The 15,374-nt window shown below is 37.7% G+C and overlaps 2 protein-coding genes across 3 annotated transcripts; both read right to left on the minus strand.

Moving 5' to 3' along the window:
* Positions 1-2,986: 2,986 nt before the first annotated feature.
* On the minus strand, positions 2,987-7,517 carry s100s (S100 calcium binding protein S). Of its 2 annotated transcripts, XM_053637588.1 has the most exons (5): positions 7,281-7,517; positions 6,484-6,537; positions 5,086-5,138; positions 4,614-4,767; positions 2,987-3,821 (listed from the first exon to the last, which is right to left on the minus strand). In XM_053637588.1, exons 1-5 carry the CDS (start codon positions 7,332-7,334, stop codon positions 3,621-3,623), a joined length of 516 nt encoding a protein of 171 aa, XP_053493563.1. In that variant the 5' UTR covers positions 7,335-7,517; the 3' UTR covers positions 2,987-3,620. The 2 variants fall into 2 exon arrangements, with proteins under 2 accessions (XP_053493563.1, XP_053493564.1); XM_053637589.1 differs by having other exon boundaries at positions 5,086-5,141; positions 6,484-7,517.
* A 116-nt stretch (positions 7,518-7,633) lies between these two features.
* s100u (S100 calcium binding protein U) lies at positions 7,634-14,722 on the minus strand. Its single transcript, XM_053637590.1, has 3 exons — positions 14,568-14,722; positions 10,468-10,594; positions 7,634-9,953 (listed from the first exon to the last, which is right to left on the minus strand). Exons 2-3 carry the CDS (start codon positions 10,585-10,587, stop codon positions 9,615-9,617), a joined length of 459 nt encoding a protein of 152 aa, XP_053493565.1. The 5' UTR covers positions 10,588-10,594; positions 14,568-14,722; the 3' UTR covers positions 7,634-9,614.
* Positions 14,723-15,374: the final 652 nt, after the last annotated feature.

The raw sequence follows: 15,374 nt of genomic DNA on the forward strand, positions 1-15,374 counted from the left end.
TTTTTTACAAGGTTCCTAAGCAGAAGATGGTTGCATTTTCTCAGTCCTGTTACCAAAACTCATTTGTCATTTAAAAAGCATATTTAAAAGCTTCTCAAATAATTCCTTTGTTTTCCCTTGAGAAAGTTTATTTTAAAGAAATGGTTGGTTACATTGGTTACAAATAATTTATATTTGTGACTAAAAAAAATCACTATGTACAGTGCATCCGGAAAGTATTCACAGTGCTTCACTTTTTCCACATTTTGTTATGTTACAGCCTTACTCCAAAATGGATTAAATTCATTATTTTCCTCAAAATTCTACAAAGAATACCCCATAATGACAACATGAAAGAAGTTTGTTTCAAGTCTTTGCAAATTTATTAAAAATAAAAAACAAAAAAATTACATGTACATAAGTGTTGACAGCCTTTGCCATGACACTCAAAATTGAGCTCAGGTGCATCCTGTTTCCACTGATCATCCTTGAGATGTTTCTACAACTTGATTGGAGTCCACCTGTGGTAAATTCAGTTGATTGGACATGATTTGGAAAGGCACACACCTGTCTATATAAGGTCCCACAGTTAACAATGCATGTCAGAGCACAAACCAAGCCAAGAAGTCCAAGGAACTGTCTGTAGACCTCCGAGACAGGATTGTATTGAGGCACAGATCTGGGGAAGGGTACAGAAACATTTCTGCAGCATTGAAGGTCCCAATGAGCACAGTGGCCTCCATCATCCATAAATGGAAGAAGTTTGGAACCAGCAGGACTCTTCCTAGAGCTGGCCAATTGGTGTGCCTCACTCCTTCCCCGGCAGCATGACATGGGTGGGTATTTCTGGCTCCTGCATAGTATAGGTTCTTTCTAATCTTCTACTACAAAACGTAAGAAAGACAAAGACAAAAAGTTGAAGATATTATGCCAAATCCTCAGATCTCTGCACTGACTACCAGTACCTAAGATCAAAAAATATTCTTGCTTGTCTACAAAACACTAAATAGTTCAGCTGCAAAAATGACTGCATTAAATTCATGAACTTGCTGGACCTTTTCTAATAAGCCTTCTCTTTATATAAGTGACAGGACTGAAAGTAACAGGATTGAGTTTTTAGCATAGAATTAGCAAATACATGAAATATAGCCACATGGCGCACATGAAAATAGCATGAGGACACTGAGCACATACTAGTGATTTGCCATAAATGAGTACTTTTAAAATAAACAAATAACATCTAAGAAATAATGTAGTACAGTGTGAACATGTGACTTGTGGGGACATACAAATGCTATTTTTTCAGTGTTCTAGGTAGTTTTTATTAATGTTTTAAATTATATATTTTAAATTTACAGTCGGATTAATGTGCAGGAGACACTTTGCGTAATAATAAAATGTATTTTTCAGTTATTTTTCATACATATTTATACATATAATGTTCCTGGAACGTAAGTGGCACCCATTACTTACTTACACTTACACTTACTTAGCTGTATAATATAGTGTATAGTATTCATGTTATGTAGTATATATTATTAATGTTACTAGGCTAACACAGTAAATTGGCATAGTGTTTAGAAATTTATAAATACAGGAAACTAAAAACGACTATAGGTTTCAGAAATGGACGAACGATCTTCACTGTAGTTTGTATTTACACAGATACAGACATGTACATAGACATTCATTGCTAAAGAAGAAGAGAGGCCAATTAGAGGACGTTGCATCAGGTTTCAGGAATTTACCTAAAGATCAAGCAAAGCTATAGAGAGTGACTAATGTTGAGTAAATATGACTAAGCACTCAGATGTGATTGATTAAGAATGGACACTCAGATTTAAACGATAACACATGCTTCCACCTTTACACACCCATACCAGTCAAAGACTTTGGACTCATTGGGCAGCCACGAGAGTATCACACTCCTTTTAATTTCTCATCTTTTCCCTTTCTGATATTGAACACCATTGAAGTGTGGGTGAATAGGACAGGTCTAACAGGCTAGGCAGGATGTGTGTAATGTCCAGGATGTGTCGTAGCAAGCTGCCTGAAATTCCTCACGTGCATATACACACATACACACAGGTAGTGTACCTTCTCATCTTCTCATTGATAAAGTATGTACAGTGTTATATCTTCAACCACAAAGGTTGTATAAGGAAAGAAAGACATGCTTGAGACAACTCACTCATTTAATCCATACTCAGGTTTCCTGATTTACAGAATTTTTTTTCATGAATTCCAAAAACCTACATTGTATTCCAAATTTCTATATATAATTGTTCTGCCTCAATATGAGTCAAAGGATTTAATTTTGTGCGTAATTTAGCATTCAGAACTCTGTATAACAATATTCAGTTCCTCTCTGAAGCCCCCATGTTTATAAAACTTTCATAAACTTTATAATGAGGTGTTTTTCATTGACTTGTGCTGATTAAGTTGATGGATGTCAGTGCAGTCTGACTTTGTAAAATCACCTAACGTGTGTAATTAGGCACGGGTTTGGCTGAGTAGAAGTCTGGAGATATGGGTCACGTGTGCTGTTCGTGTGCTGACATAATGTCTGGTTTGTAGCTGATTGTTACACTGATAATCGGGGGAATTCGCATCTTGGATAATAACACTTTCATTCAAATAGTAATATTCATTTTATAATTATAAACTGCTAGATGAAGTTACAAATTGTGTCAGTATATTTATATAATATTAACATTATCTTAAATAGGCTATCTTATTTTATTACATTTTTTCTGGAAAGCAATATGAGAGCACAAAAATGTAGGAAAAAATGTCTGGCAATGCCTGTGGCTATACTACTTAAACCATGTTCAAAGATTATCTAAAAGTTAACATAAATGTTTATTAGAGAGTTTTTTTTATTTATATTTTTTAAAGATAGCTTGACAACAAAAAATCCCTATGAGGTGAATACAATATAGGGTTTCATGATAATCACCAGTGTGACTAATTTGTTTCATCTAAATGAGCAGTAAATTCATCCTAGTGACAATCCATTAGACATATTTATTGTAGTGATAAAGATACATATCAACACTTAACAAAACAGGCTACAAAATAGATGCCTTGAAAAGAAGCAAAACACTTTGAAGTATTCAACACCAGTGACATTGCTAATAATCTATGTGTTACAAATGAGGTTACAGTTAACCCCTCCCTTCACCCAAACCCTAACCATTTCCAGTAGCTTTCCTTGTGATAATTTCAGGAAAGTTTCAGTGATAAATTGTCAGGGTAATAGATGTGTTTTTTAATGTATTTTCTCTTCAAATTAAAGGAGAACTTTTGGACAATTCCTAAAATCACAAAATGTATGCCAAAATGGAAGAAACGTATCTTAGTACCGTGAGGAGGATTTAATTTAAACAAAAGCATCTACAGCTGATTGTTGCTTTTCTGCATACCTGGGGAATTAGATTAGCGTTGGGCAAATATTCTCCTGAAATTACTGAAAGTGTTCATGTGCTTAGGGCAAAGTAATGAGTAATGACAAGCATAATAATTGGAAATTTCAAGTAATTAATAGCTCAAAACAGATGGGTTTCTTCTCAGACCGTCACTCCTGGCTACAGAAACAACCTGATACATTTCTCTCTCATGCTCCCATTCTCATGCCCTCATTACTCTTTATTCTCTCCATCCTTCACATCTGACTTTGACTCAGGCTTGTTCTTGGGTGGTGGACTGTCAAGGAAGAAGTCATTGCAGGCCACGGTGAGTGCGCCCATCAGGATGATGAACTCAGTGAAGTCCACCTCACCATCATTATTGGCGTCCAGGTCACTCATCACTCGCTCCACGGCATCCTTGTCTTGTGCATTCTTTTGAAAGATGAATGGGAAAAAGCATAGTTAGAGATAATTCTGTTCAGTGCTGTTGGGTGTGAATGTGGAGAATAAAGAACTTTGTATACGGGAATGAATGTAGTGTGTGCTTCAACAGATGAAAACAGGGCAGAAGTGGAACAGTATGAACCAAACCATAACACAGACATACCATAACCAAATTACCAAGTATAATGAGTGTAGGGAACATAATATTATGTAACTGGTGGTTTTGAAGAGGATGACATTTAAGTATTAAATAGTTTGATTAGGACTTGATCACTCAATTTGTTGAGTTCCTCTTAGTATGGTTTTAGGCATATTTTTAGTATTTTAAAGGGATGTTTGTGACATTATCCATGTCATAAGTTTAACAGTATGACCGCACTTATCACAGTATACCATCATACTGCTGTATGAGTGGATTCAAAATCATCTTAAATATGTTGAACACCTGGATGAGTGTGAATGTGGGAGCTAGTTACACAAAGCATTAAAGAAAGAATTCTAAGTATGTATCCTTAAATGCAATGAGCATTTTGGCACGTTGTAACATGCCACAGAGTACAACTGTAGATTGTCTGATACTGCTTGAGTAAATTAGTCTTAAATGTGGTAATTATTCATTTCTGACAATAGGTCAGATTTGTTTTCCAAAACTCCTTTCACATATTGTTTTGTTATTTGGTTTCAACATATTACTTCAAATATAAACTTTTTTTTCTAAACATGTTTGGACCTATTGTGTGTGCTATGTGTGTGACATGTGATGTGTGCTTGACTTCTCACCCCTAGATAGTTTCCCAATTCCTCTGTCAGTAGTTCTCTTAACTCCCCTCGGCTAAGCGTGAATTTGTCACCTTCTTTCCCAGAATACTTATGGAAGGTCTTGATGAGCATCTGCATGGCGCTCTCCAGGTTAGTGCTTGGTTCTTTAGACATGCTGCAAGGCATTCGAAAGATCAAAGGTTAAACACATAGTGGTGCAGCCCACGCTTGTCCCAGCCGCATGTGAGGTTACATGACTGGCATGGGCGGAGCTTTAGCTCGATAGAAATGGCACAAGCACAAGAAGTGGATAGTGGGGACAGAAACACAATATCCAATTAGTAAAATTAATGTACAAACCACAATCATAGATCATCTACAATGAACCAAGCATCACATCCATAATTCTTCATAGGATTATAAGTTTTCTCATCTAAACTGAAAGAGAGAAAGAGAGAGTGGGGGAATTGTGTAGGGGGCGAAACATTCTTACACATCACAATTTGAGCGTGGCATCTTGGTTCTTCTGTCTCCAGGCTTGCCAAGCTACTGGGATTATACAGACACAAACATTCATTAAAAAGTAAAGAAACAAGAAAAAGGAAATTATAAGAAACACCTGGAAATTACAAGTAGTTTGAGGCGAGAGAATAAGACTAGAGTGTGTTGCACTGTAGACAAACTGCAGAAACAGCCGAATATTCTGACTTGTGTGAATGTCTTTTTGACTTTTCCTACCTTACACTACACTAAAGGAAATCCAAAACAAAACTCTAAGTATGTGGACACATTGAAGATAAGTTATTCGTGTAATCTGGCCAAATAACCTGAAGCACTCAATAAAGACTAACACACATTAAAATGAAAGGAAACCCAATTAATGAAAGTTCTGCTAGAGTGGTTGTAATGATAATGGTTTTATTCAGTGAAAAGGTCAAGCTTCCTTTTGTGTTAATATTTAATTCAGAGTCCCGATTAAAATCCTAATCATAAACAATGATCTATTGTGAAAGATTAGCTGGGGTTAAGTCAAAAGTATGGACTTACAATATATGTTTGCTGTCTGCATCCAAGTATGTAAAGCAATTTCACTAACATGAAGCATAACAAAAATTTACTTAGGACTTTGTGCCTCCAGAACCATCTAATTTCACTTATTAATTAATTATAGACTCTAATTAGGAAGCTCAGATGGTGCTGTGGAACTAATACCTACAGGCAGCATGAACTCAAGAACTGGTCTAATGTAATACTGGTTTAGGTGCTATCCTAGAGCATGTCATGAAGTTACCAAGACTATGGAATTATTTTGCAGAGAGATATATGGCACAATTACAGATTGGAAGGGTAACATGGCAGCAGAAGCAGCACTATGGTGCATCACCCAAACAGGGAATCCAAGCAAGAACGTGAAATATGGCACTTTTTAGAATACAGGTATTTTGATGACATTTTGATTAGCAAGGCTGAAATCTGTAGGATGAAGTATCACAATGAGAAGCCACAGCAACCATGACATGGATGGAAACAGTATACAGTGACCTAGTGACAACAAACTTTAAAAGTTATTCTTTCTGTTTGGCAACTCTATACTTTATAGAACAAGGTCAAATCAAATTGATATGAGGTGAAAAAGTCATAGAATGTCTAAGAGAATAATATAAATATAAACAAAGTCTAAAGAAAGATATGAATTTAGCTGAATCCAAAATGTTAAACATCTCAAACAAAACCATTATCACTTAGACTATGGTATATAACATTGTATAATTAACATTTGCAAAACTATAATTAATGCTGTTAATATCCCCATTGGTTGCAAGACTGATGTAAACGAGAAGTTATCAGCTAAGAGCTGGAAAAGGAAGAAGCCTTTAGCTGTCCATCTTACCTGAGTGTTGCTGAAGAGCCTCCTTTGTCTGTGACAAAGAGCCAGAGATGCAGACTGATAGAAAGAAGCAAAGAAACGGATGAGGAGAGAGCATCTCCAGGTCTTAAATATCCTTCACTCCTATTCCCTCCCTCCTCTTGCACATCTCCGTCAGCTTATGTTTCTCCGTTCCTCTATCGTCCCCTCCTCCTGCCCTTCATGCTGTCTTGTGTTCACCTACTTGATCATGCAAGGACACTCAACACATAGAGATGGCTTTGGAGTCCTTAACTGCTTTTTAAATCATCAGAGCATGTCTTAGTTTTGAAACTGTACAGCATGGCCAGTGTAGATGGGCTTACTGGTAGATGTTTAACCATGGAATGGCATGGCAAAGCTGTGAATTTCTCAGCTAGAGAGATCTTACACAAATTAATTAGATTTTTTTTGAGTAGACGTAACAGGAGGGTTCATGGTCTAATATTCTCAAGTACAGGATCTGTCAAGCTGAAAGTATCACTCAGAAGATCAAGCTATCAAGCTGATATTTTTAATCCAAACAGGACTGGGCCAGGCAGTAAGCATGTTCAGCCATGCATGTGCATGTCTGCTATTGTTTTTAAGAATTTTAAGTTATTTAATAAAATGTTTATTTAATAAAAGTCTCTCTTCAGGGTCTGTTGAGAGGAACTGGGACTTAGAACCTGGAGAACAATATTACAATATATTCAAGACAAGATCTCTAAACACTGAGCAACCTGCCATATATCCACATCAAGTGCTGCATAATAAAAGATGTTAGCAACTGTAGTGCTAACCTGAGGAGGCTGGCACTGTGGTGTCCCATATCGCTTTCCAGAGTGACGGCACATTGATAATGCTAATGTAATGGAGCCCAACGTCACAGCTTCAGCCACACCAAAAGCAAACACAACAGTAACACAGCCAAAGGTTTACATAGTCAAGGCATACACCACCTCTACTTACATGTGCTTTACTTAACATTGTCTGATTATATGTGTAAAACTGCTTAGAACAGAGCTAATGAGAAAATAACTGTACGTGTGTTTTGTGGTAATCTATGGATCGGTGTGTGCCTGTTAAATAAGCATACAATTTGTGAGTTTACCCTTTATACAATGTTTTTATTGTTTGCGAAATTTAATGAAGAGTAAACTTCCAACTAAGTGATTGTTTCTGTCTTTGTAAAACACACTGAATTACATTGAATGACTCTTTTAACAGACAGCTATTCTTTTCCTTTACACTGCTACTGAAAAAGGTAGTTATTACATATATCACTTTTTCAGACATTACAAAAACTGCTCCAAAGTACACGAAAAGCCTAAATGAAACAATATATAAATCTAAATAAAGCAATATTTCCAGTTTCAAGCCTATGAGACATTGTCAGGTAACTGAGGATAGAGGTGAATAATATATATAGTATACATGGTTAAGTAAAACATGGATAATTGTAATAATAATTGACCAATAATCTCATAATTTTTAGAGATACATACATACATACACATGATAAATTGAACATTTTAGTGGTCATTTAGATGCTTCTTTATCATTAGTATACTAAATTAAAGCCCCAATCGAGAATGGCCAGAACAGTGGTTAGTGAAAAAAGACAGATTGCAATACTTCATGTGAATGCATGGAGCACAGCCATGGCATAAAAATGTATGGCAGAAAGTGAACTAAAATAGCAGGTGGTTTAGTATTCTGTACCAATCTCATTAATTCCCAGCTGCACACTGTTGACTGAAAGCTTCTAACAAATGCGACCTAATTCTAATTGCGCCTTTATTCCAATTTATTTTTACCCTGGGAAAGTATCCCAAATATTACTGATTGGCAACACAGTTTAGAGCTCATTTTAACAAATAACAGTCACAAAATGTAAAATAACTTATTTGAGACAGTACATTTACAAATTACAACACAAACAAGAGTTATTAGAAGAGTCAACACTTTGCACTGTTGCGGCCGACATTGTTAGCAGTGTGTATATGACACATAAAACACACCCATAGAGAGCTCTAAATTACTTTACTGTCATTTGAATGTTATATCGAATCATAAGGACCTCCCTGCGGCAGTGGTCCAGTACTTTAGGGTAATTGTGTGCTCCCTTAGGGTCACATGGTGTGTATTCAAATCCACAGGTTCTTAATTGTTAAGTCTTGGACATTGTTAGGACACCAAGCACCTCATGTACCAGTTTTATAGCAAGCAAAGCTAGCTGAATGAGCAAGGAACACAAAATGCATGTTGTATAACGAGCATGTGCCGCATGAAGAGGAATATAGTTTAAGCTGTGGAGAGCAGAATGAGATTAGACAGACCAGAAAGAAGCAGAATATCAGAACACACAAGCGACAAGATAAATGCTCGAAGAAAGTAAGTTTGTTTATTGTCATGCAAATGAGTGACCATTCAAATTTGGCAGTGGTATGACAAATATTGCTCAATATTAGTATGCACTTGTTAAGAAACAGTGAAATTGTGTTAGCATATATGCTAAACAACTCAAAGTGTACACAGCCTAAACTATTTGAACATATCTAGAAAAATAAACAGGGGTGATAACCGGTGTGAGTGGGTTACACGTGGGCGTACCGTTATCTTAGAAGAACACCAGGGTCGTTTAATTGAACATGCCAATGAAAGCATCATTTGTAAACATCTTGGTAGAGGTACTGCGTATCATATTTATAGATCCATGCTGTAATGTAGTGTTAATGTAAATACAAATACAAATACAAATCTTTAAATGGATAAAATACAATACATATACATTTTGTTAGTTGTGTCTATTCAGACCAGGGATTGTCTAAACTGCCCTCATGTATGACCCCCCATTCCACATTTTTGCTCTATCACTATATTGTGTGAGTTGGTGTAAAGCAAGATGTAAATTATCTGGAGGGCTGGAGTCTGAGGACTGATTTGGAAAAACCACTGATTTAGACAATAGACAAAAGGACTTCCAAATAATATTGAGTGGTTTATGATTTATCTAGTGGTACAATTTGTAGTGTTGGTCAAATTTGGTTAGCTGGGAAATAGTAAAAAATATACTGAAATAAAAACCAGGATATGTAAGGTCTTGAGATGTTTTTATCAGCTGTCTCAAGAGCCTACGTGCGATCCACTACTTCTATCACCTCTTCTACATTTTCTTCTTCCTCTACCAATTCCACTTCCACTGCCTCATCCTGCTCTTTGGCTGGCTCTTCCTCTTTCACCGGCTTTACTTCTTTCTCAGCCTCAGGCTCAGCCTTCGATGCTTCAGAGGCCTCTGCCTGCGTTTCTGGGCCTGAACTCGCCACTTGGGTCTCCTTGGTGCAACGCTGCTGACTGACTGACTGTGCCAAGTATCCGATCAGCGTCATGTACTCCTGGAAGCTGACTTTTCCATCTTGGTTGGCATCAAGGCCTTGACGCATATTTTTGATGGCCTCAGAGCTCTCTGTATCCTGTAACACAACGACACACATTTTTAACTTCTTAAGTTAAGCTCACAATTAATTCATGTCTTCAAGAACATTTAAAACACTTTCATTCCTTCATTCACCATCTCAAACTTCTAATTTACAAATGCTTGTAAACCATTCTTAATATAATGTTGAAAATTTTTTTAAAGGGCCTTATATTGCGGTTCAAGGGATGCTAAATTTGATTCATGAGGTTTTCCAAACTGAATAACTATGTTTAGACATGTATTTACTTTTGTATGATTTCCTGAGATACTGTAAGCTGCAGATCCATCATGGCCTTAACCAGGATAAAGCACTTACTGAAAATGAATGTACGATGATTTAGCCTATCAACAGCTTTATAAATAGGCTTCAGCCATCACGGATATGGAGCTACCCAATGGGTATATGAAAAAGTCAGACCCTGAAGATATTGTTATCAATTGATGAAATGGTGAATGATGGGACTGAATAATTGATCTGGATTTTATAAAGGAAGGTCACAGTTCCTAACCGTCAGTATGTTCTTCAGCTGGTTCTTCACTAGGCTTTGGAAGTCCTTCCCTCCAAGGTTCTCCTTGCCTTTTGCTGACTTCAAGAAGACTGTTACCACTGTCTTGATAGCTCCTTCCATGTTTGCTCTTACATTAGCACAAGCATGAAGAGAAGATTGGAATGTATGAATTTTTATTTTAAAAAAAGTGTTATTCATATAAGGTCATAAGTCATAGGCATATGTAAGATGCATATTATATGCAGTTTACCTAAACCAGACAGTATATTTTACTGAGTAGACCTGTTTGTCCATTTACAGATTTGGGGTACTGCAATTTCACAAATCCAGAAACTGAGAATAGTTCCTCTCAGCATCTCTGAGATAATATTTAGTGTGGGTTAGTACACAAATGTCAGAAACTGACCCTAGATCTGCCCTGAAGGAGAAGTACTTGCTCAGTGGCTAAAGCACTTTGTTAGTGACTGAACTGTTATTAGTTATAATACATGAACTGTCATATTGTCATATTGTCAAGCATGTAATGCTGAGCAAGGACCCTCAACCATCACATGCTTTAGGCATGTGTACTGTATCTGAGCCTTCACAGTGACCCCAAACTTCCTTGCAAAAAAAAAAAAAAAAAACTATTTAAAAAAGTCTGGCATTCTTACACAAGATATATGACATATACAGTATAACCCCAAGGTCTTTGGCTGTTTGGTAAACATAGATAAACATTAGATACTTCAGCTGGTTTCACTAGAAAAGTGGAGTGTATGAAGGTCTTAGGGCTGACAGTTGATTGCAGATAAGGGAAAAGAGGAGGGAGTCGCCTCAATGACTCTACTGAACTTTGATAGGTCATCTGATCTCCTGAAGGCCTGACTGCACGGTGGCTTTGTGTTACCTGAGGGATTACCTGAAGCCAAACCATTTTTGCTCATTCTATAGCTTATCAGTTGTAATGCACTGACCATGTTCTCTGTTTACGCATGCATTCACTCTCCTTCTTGGTCAGTTGTTCATTTAGCTGTTCTTCTCTTTCAATCTGTGTCATATACCATTACTCATATGTCATAACACCATTCCCTTTCACTTCACAGCTGTGAGTGAGTGAATGATGCAATCCAGTCCTTAAAATTGTCTCTTCAACAAGCAAGATGCATTCCAGAAAGCCATATGAACAATGAAACAGAAAGTGACAGTTAAGGATGACAGAAAACAATCAATCATTTGTTAGTAGCGGGAATTCCACTGGTCAGAGTCACTCAAACGTGACTAGTAAGTTAGATGAGACTGAATGTTATCTTTGCGATTGCTAGACTATGTAAAATATAAAGATAAGTGTCAGCTTCATTAGAAAATATCACTTAATAAAGTTTTTTTTTAAAGTGTGCACCCAACAGTCTGATGCAATATGCACACGTACAGTGACCAATCAGGAAACCTAGCTATTAGACTAATTAGCAGAGGGGGAACAAGCTGACATAACAATAGTAGCTTATTAAAGTATTTGGTTTCATAGAGAGGTTGCCAGAGGACTGACAGCACTACCGTGTGAATCTCTGGTGTACAGCACAGGAAACGGAAACCATCCTCTAGATCACGCTATAAAACCTAACCATTTCTGATGGTCTCCAGCCAAGATACTCATTTCTGAAGCTGTAAGATGTTCATCCATTTGAAATTCTAATGCTACAGTCAAAGGCATTTCACATACTCCCAATACTTAGAAATGTGTATAGTTCTTTCTCTTAGCTATCCAGTGATGTCAGGAATCGTACCATACCTCACTGCACAGCTGATGTAGAATGCAGTTTACCATTTAGGAATTATACCAAACCTGATACACCTTTAATCATTACATGAGACGATTTATAAAGTCGCATAATTTAATGTGTTCTCATAAAAGCAGTCACTAGTTGAAGAGACTGAAAACTTTTCTGAGCTCAGCTGTGGGAATGCTGTTCGGGCTACGCAAAAACAGCCACCTGCCGCAGCGCGCGCGTTTCTGGGATAAGATAAGGCATAAGACATGTTACATCTCCAGCTACAGTGGTTCTGTCCGGTTCGTTTGCTCTGTGTGTCTCAGATCAGAATGACCGCCTGTGACCTCTGCTCACCTATTTATTTCAGTCGTGGCGTCAGTTTAATAATTAAAGATGCACCCGGCCAATCATATGCAAATTAACCTCATGCTGCCGAAGTTCTGCTTTTTACCGTCAACAGTTTATTACTGATTTCCCCTGAGACACTGCTGACCAATCAGTTTACTAATTAGCCACTAATTTCCTTAGTCAGTTTAAGCTTATGACTCAGAGTTTACAATGTATCAGCATCATATTTCGCATGAGAACACACACACACCCTCTGAAGTGCATCATTAAATATATAGCGTTTCTCTCCACTGTGCGAAGGGGACTAAAGGAGATTTGCGTTTCCTCCGAGGCGAACGCGATACGCTGCGCGAGCTGAAGGACGACGATAAAGCCGCCACGCCATTAAAGATTCACACAGGAACAAGCTGAAGCGGTGCATAAATAAACGGCGGCGGCGAGCGCGCGCTGTCTCTTCACTGCTCCAGGTCGCGCGCCCTGAAAATTTTGCATGCGGAATTCCTAATGCGATAACTCTGCGTTCCAACCGGAAACGTTTATAGCATATACAAGCATACACCGAACAGATATTTTTGAACTTTACATGCTAACCAGATTAGAGGCTATAGTACTTCTGAGTTTTAACAATTCAGGGTATAAACTGGAGTGTAGGCTATGAGTAGGCTACAGAACCCACAGTGAACATTAAAAAGGTTTCTGGAAGATCTTTTAAAGGTTCTTGGGTTGTCTCATCTGTGGAACCTTTACACACGCCTGTAGGAACCTTAGACTACTGCTACTCAGGGTGGTGGTGGTGGTGTGTGTGTGTGTGGGGGGGGGGGTGTCCTAAAAAGGTTCCTAGTGGAACCTTAATTTTTTTTTTTGGTTATCATATAAATCAGATACATGTTATTTTATCAGAAATGTCAAGACGGATAATCTGACAATATTTGGTATTTGTAAGATATTTTGTTGTTTAAAATAGCTGAGTGTTGAGGGGAAACCTCTTCGGGTGCTGTATATCTGCCAGGCTCTTTCAAAATCCATGTGTTTTTCTTCTGGATGTTATCAGAGACACAGCTGTTAGGGTAGTAGTGTAGAGCAGATACACATTTCAGTACAAAGCAGGTATCTGAAAAGCGGATGTGTGCTGTGTGAGCCACAATAACATCACCTACTGCTGGGAACGGACAGACATGAGATAATAACCCTGCTGAAAAGAAAAAAAAACTATAGAAAGCATTACAGAAATTCTAACACTACAAATACCATTCAAACCATTAACAAATGTAGTGTGTTTTGGGCCATTAGGATTGAATGGTTTGTACTGGTTTCCACTAGACACAAACATGCCACCTGAACCCAACACATTACCAGTAAAGACCCACAATGACCATTATAGTTTCCATTAAAACCAATACAATTCCCATTATAACCTTTAAAACCATTAGAGTTTCTGTAATGATTTTTATTGTTCTATTTTCAGCAGGGAATAATAATAATAATAATAATAATAATAATAATAATAATAATAATAACAACTGGTACTGATCTTCGTTCTATTCTTTGCTTTTTGTAGTTGACTAATAGTCTAATTATCTAATTATTGCTGATCTTTAGACTACAGTCTGCCTGATCCTCGGTGAGAGAAGTCAACAGTTACATGTCGAGGAAATTCCTGAGCAAACTCTTTTCTCTTCAGTGTGCACAGTGCGCCATATTAAACTCCACACCACAGCAGACCTTAATGTAGCTTAAAAGTTTCAAATCAGCCACAGGACTTTTATTGTTAATCCTTAATAAAGAAAACTGAAGTTAAACTGTGATATTTTTCTCTAAGGCAGATAATAACCGCGTGACTGTAGTGCAGAAGCCGCAGTCCCAGGCCAGTCCCGCACTGGAAGGGCGGACCGAAAACGTGGCGCTTCAAACCCGCCATCAAACAGCGCGTCGGAAAACCCGCACAAATCTGGAAAGAAAGCAGCGCAGAGAGAAAAGCGCGCAACACAGAAGTGCACTTACCATCAAAACACACCGGCACTCGAGAGACTGACTTAACCGTGTTTTTACGCCTTCCAGAATCTTCTTAAGCAACTAGGGGAAAAACTTGTCAAACTAGAAGCGCTAGAGACAATCTCTTCCGCGATTTCGTTTTTTTTCCTTCTCTCTCAACTTTTTTTTCCTCCCTCTCTGACAAGTCAGAGGGCGTGTACACGGGAGAGACAGCCTGGAGAAAGCAAACATGTACAGGACGAGAGTAGGGGAATGCTGGCAAAGTTTCAGAGGGAAAACCTTTTACATTATGAACACAAGCCACTTCATTTCTTTTGTTGTGGTTTTGGTTTAGTGGCATTTCAGTTTAGAGCTGCTATGATATACAATATACTGTGTGGAGAAGGGAGGGATTTCATCTGGTGTTGCAGAAGATAAGACGTGTGTGTGTGTGAAAAGTTTTACCCAGTTGCACAGTAAAACGCTCATGGTGTCTCTCAGCACTTTCTCATTAAGGAGCAGGACAGATTCTTTTGATGCTGAAGCATGTCCCATAATTAATTCTACCATTTTCCACATTATCAGGACAAACCTTTCCATTGGTTTCTTCTCTGAGAAGTCTGTGCTTGCAGAGGAAATTGTGGTTCAGCATTTAAGGTGCTGTGCTACTGATCAGAAGGTTATGAGTTTAAATCACAGTATCACCAAGCTGCCAGGGTTGGGTCCTTGAACCTTAGCCCTCTAACACATAGTGCTATGCTGTCTCTGATGTAAGTCACTTTGCTGGAAAATGAGTCAAAAACTTTAAATAATCCTGCTGTGAAGTTGTGGAAAAAT

The sequence above is a fragment of the Ictalurus furcatus genome, chromosome 12, assembly GCF_023375685.1.
Source record: "Ictalurus furcatus strain D&B chromosome 12, Billie_1.0, whole genome shotgun sequence".
Taxonomy (NCBI): Eukaryota; Metazoa; Chordata; class Actinopteri; order Siluriformes; family Ictaluridae; genus Ictalurus; species Ictalurus furcatus.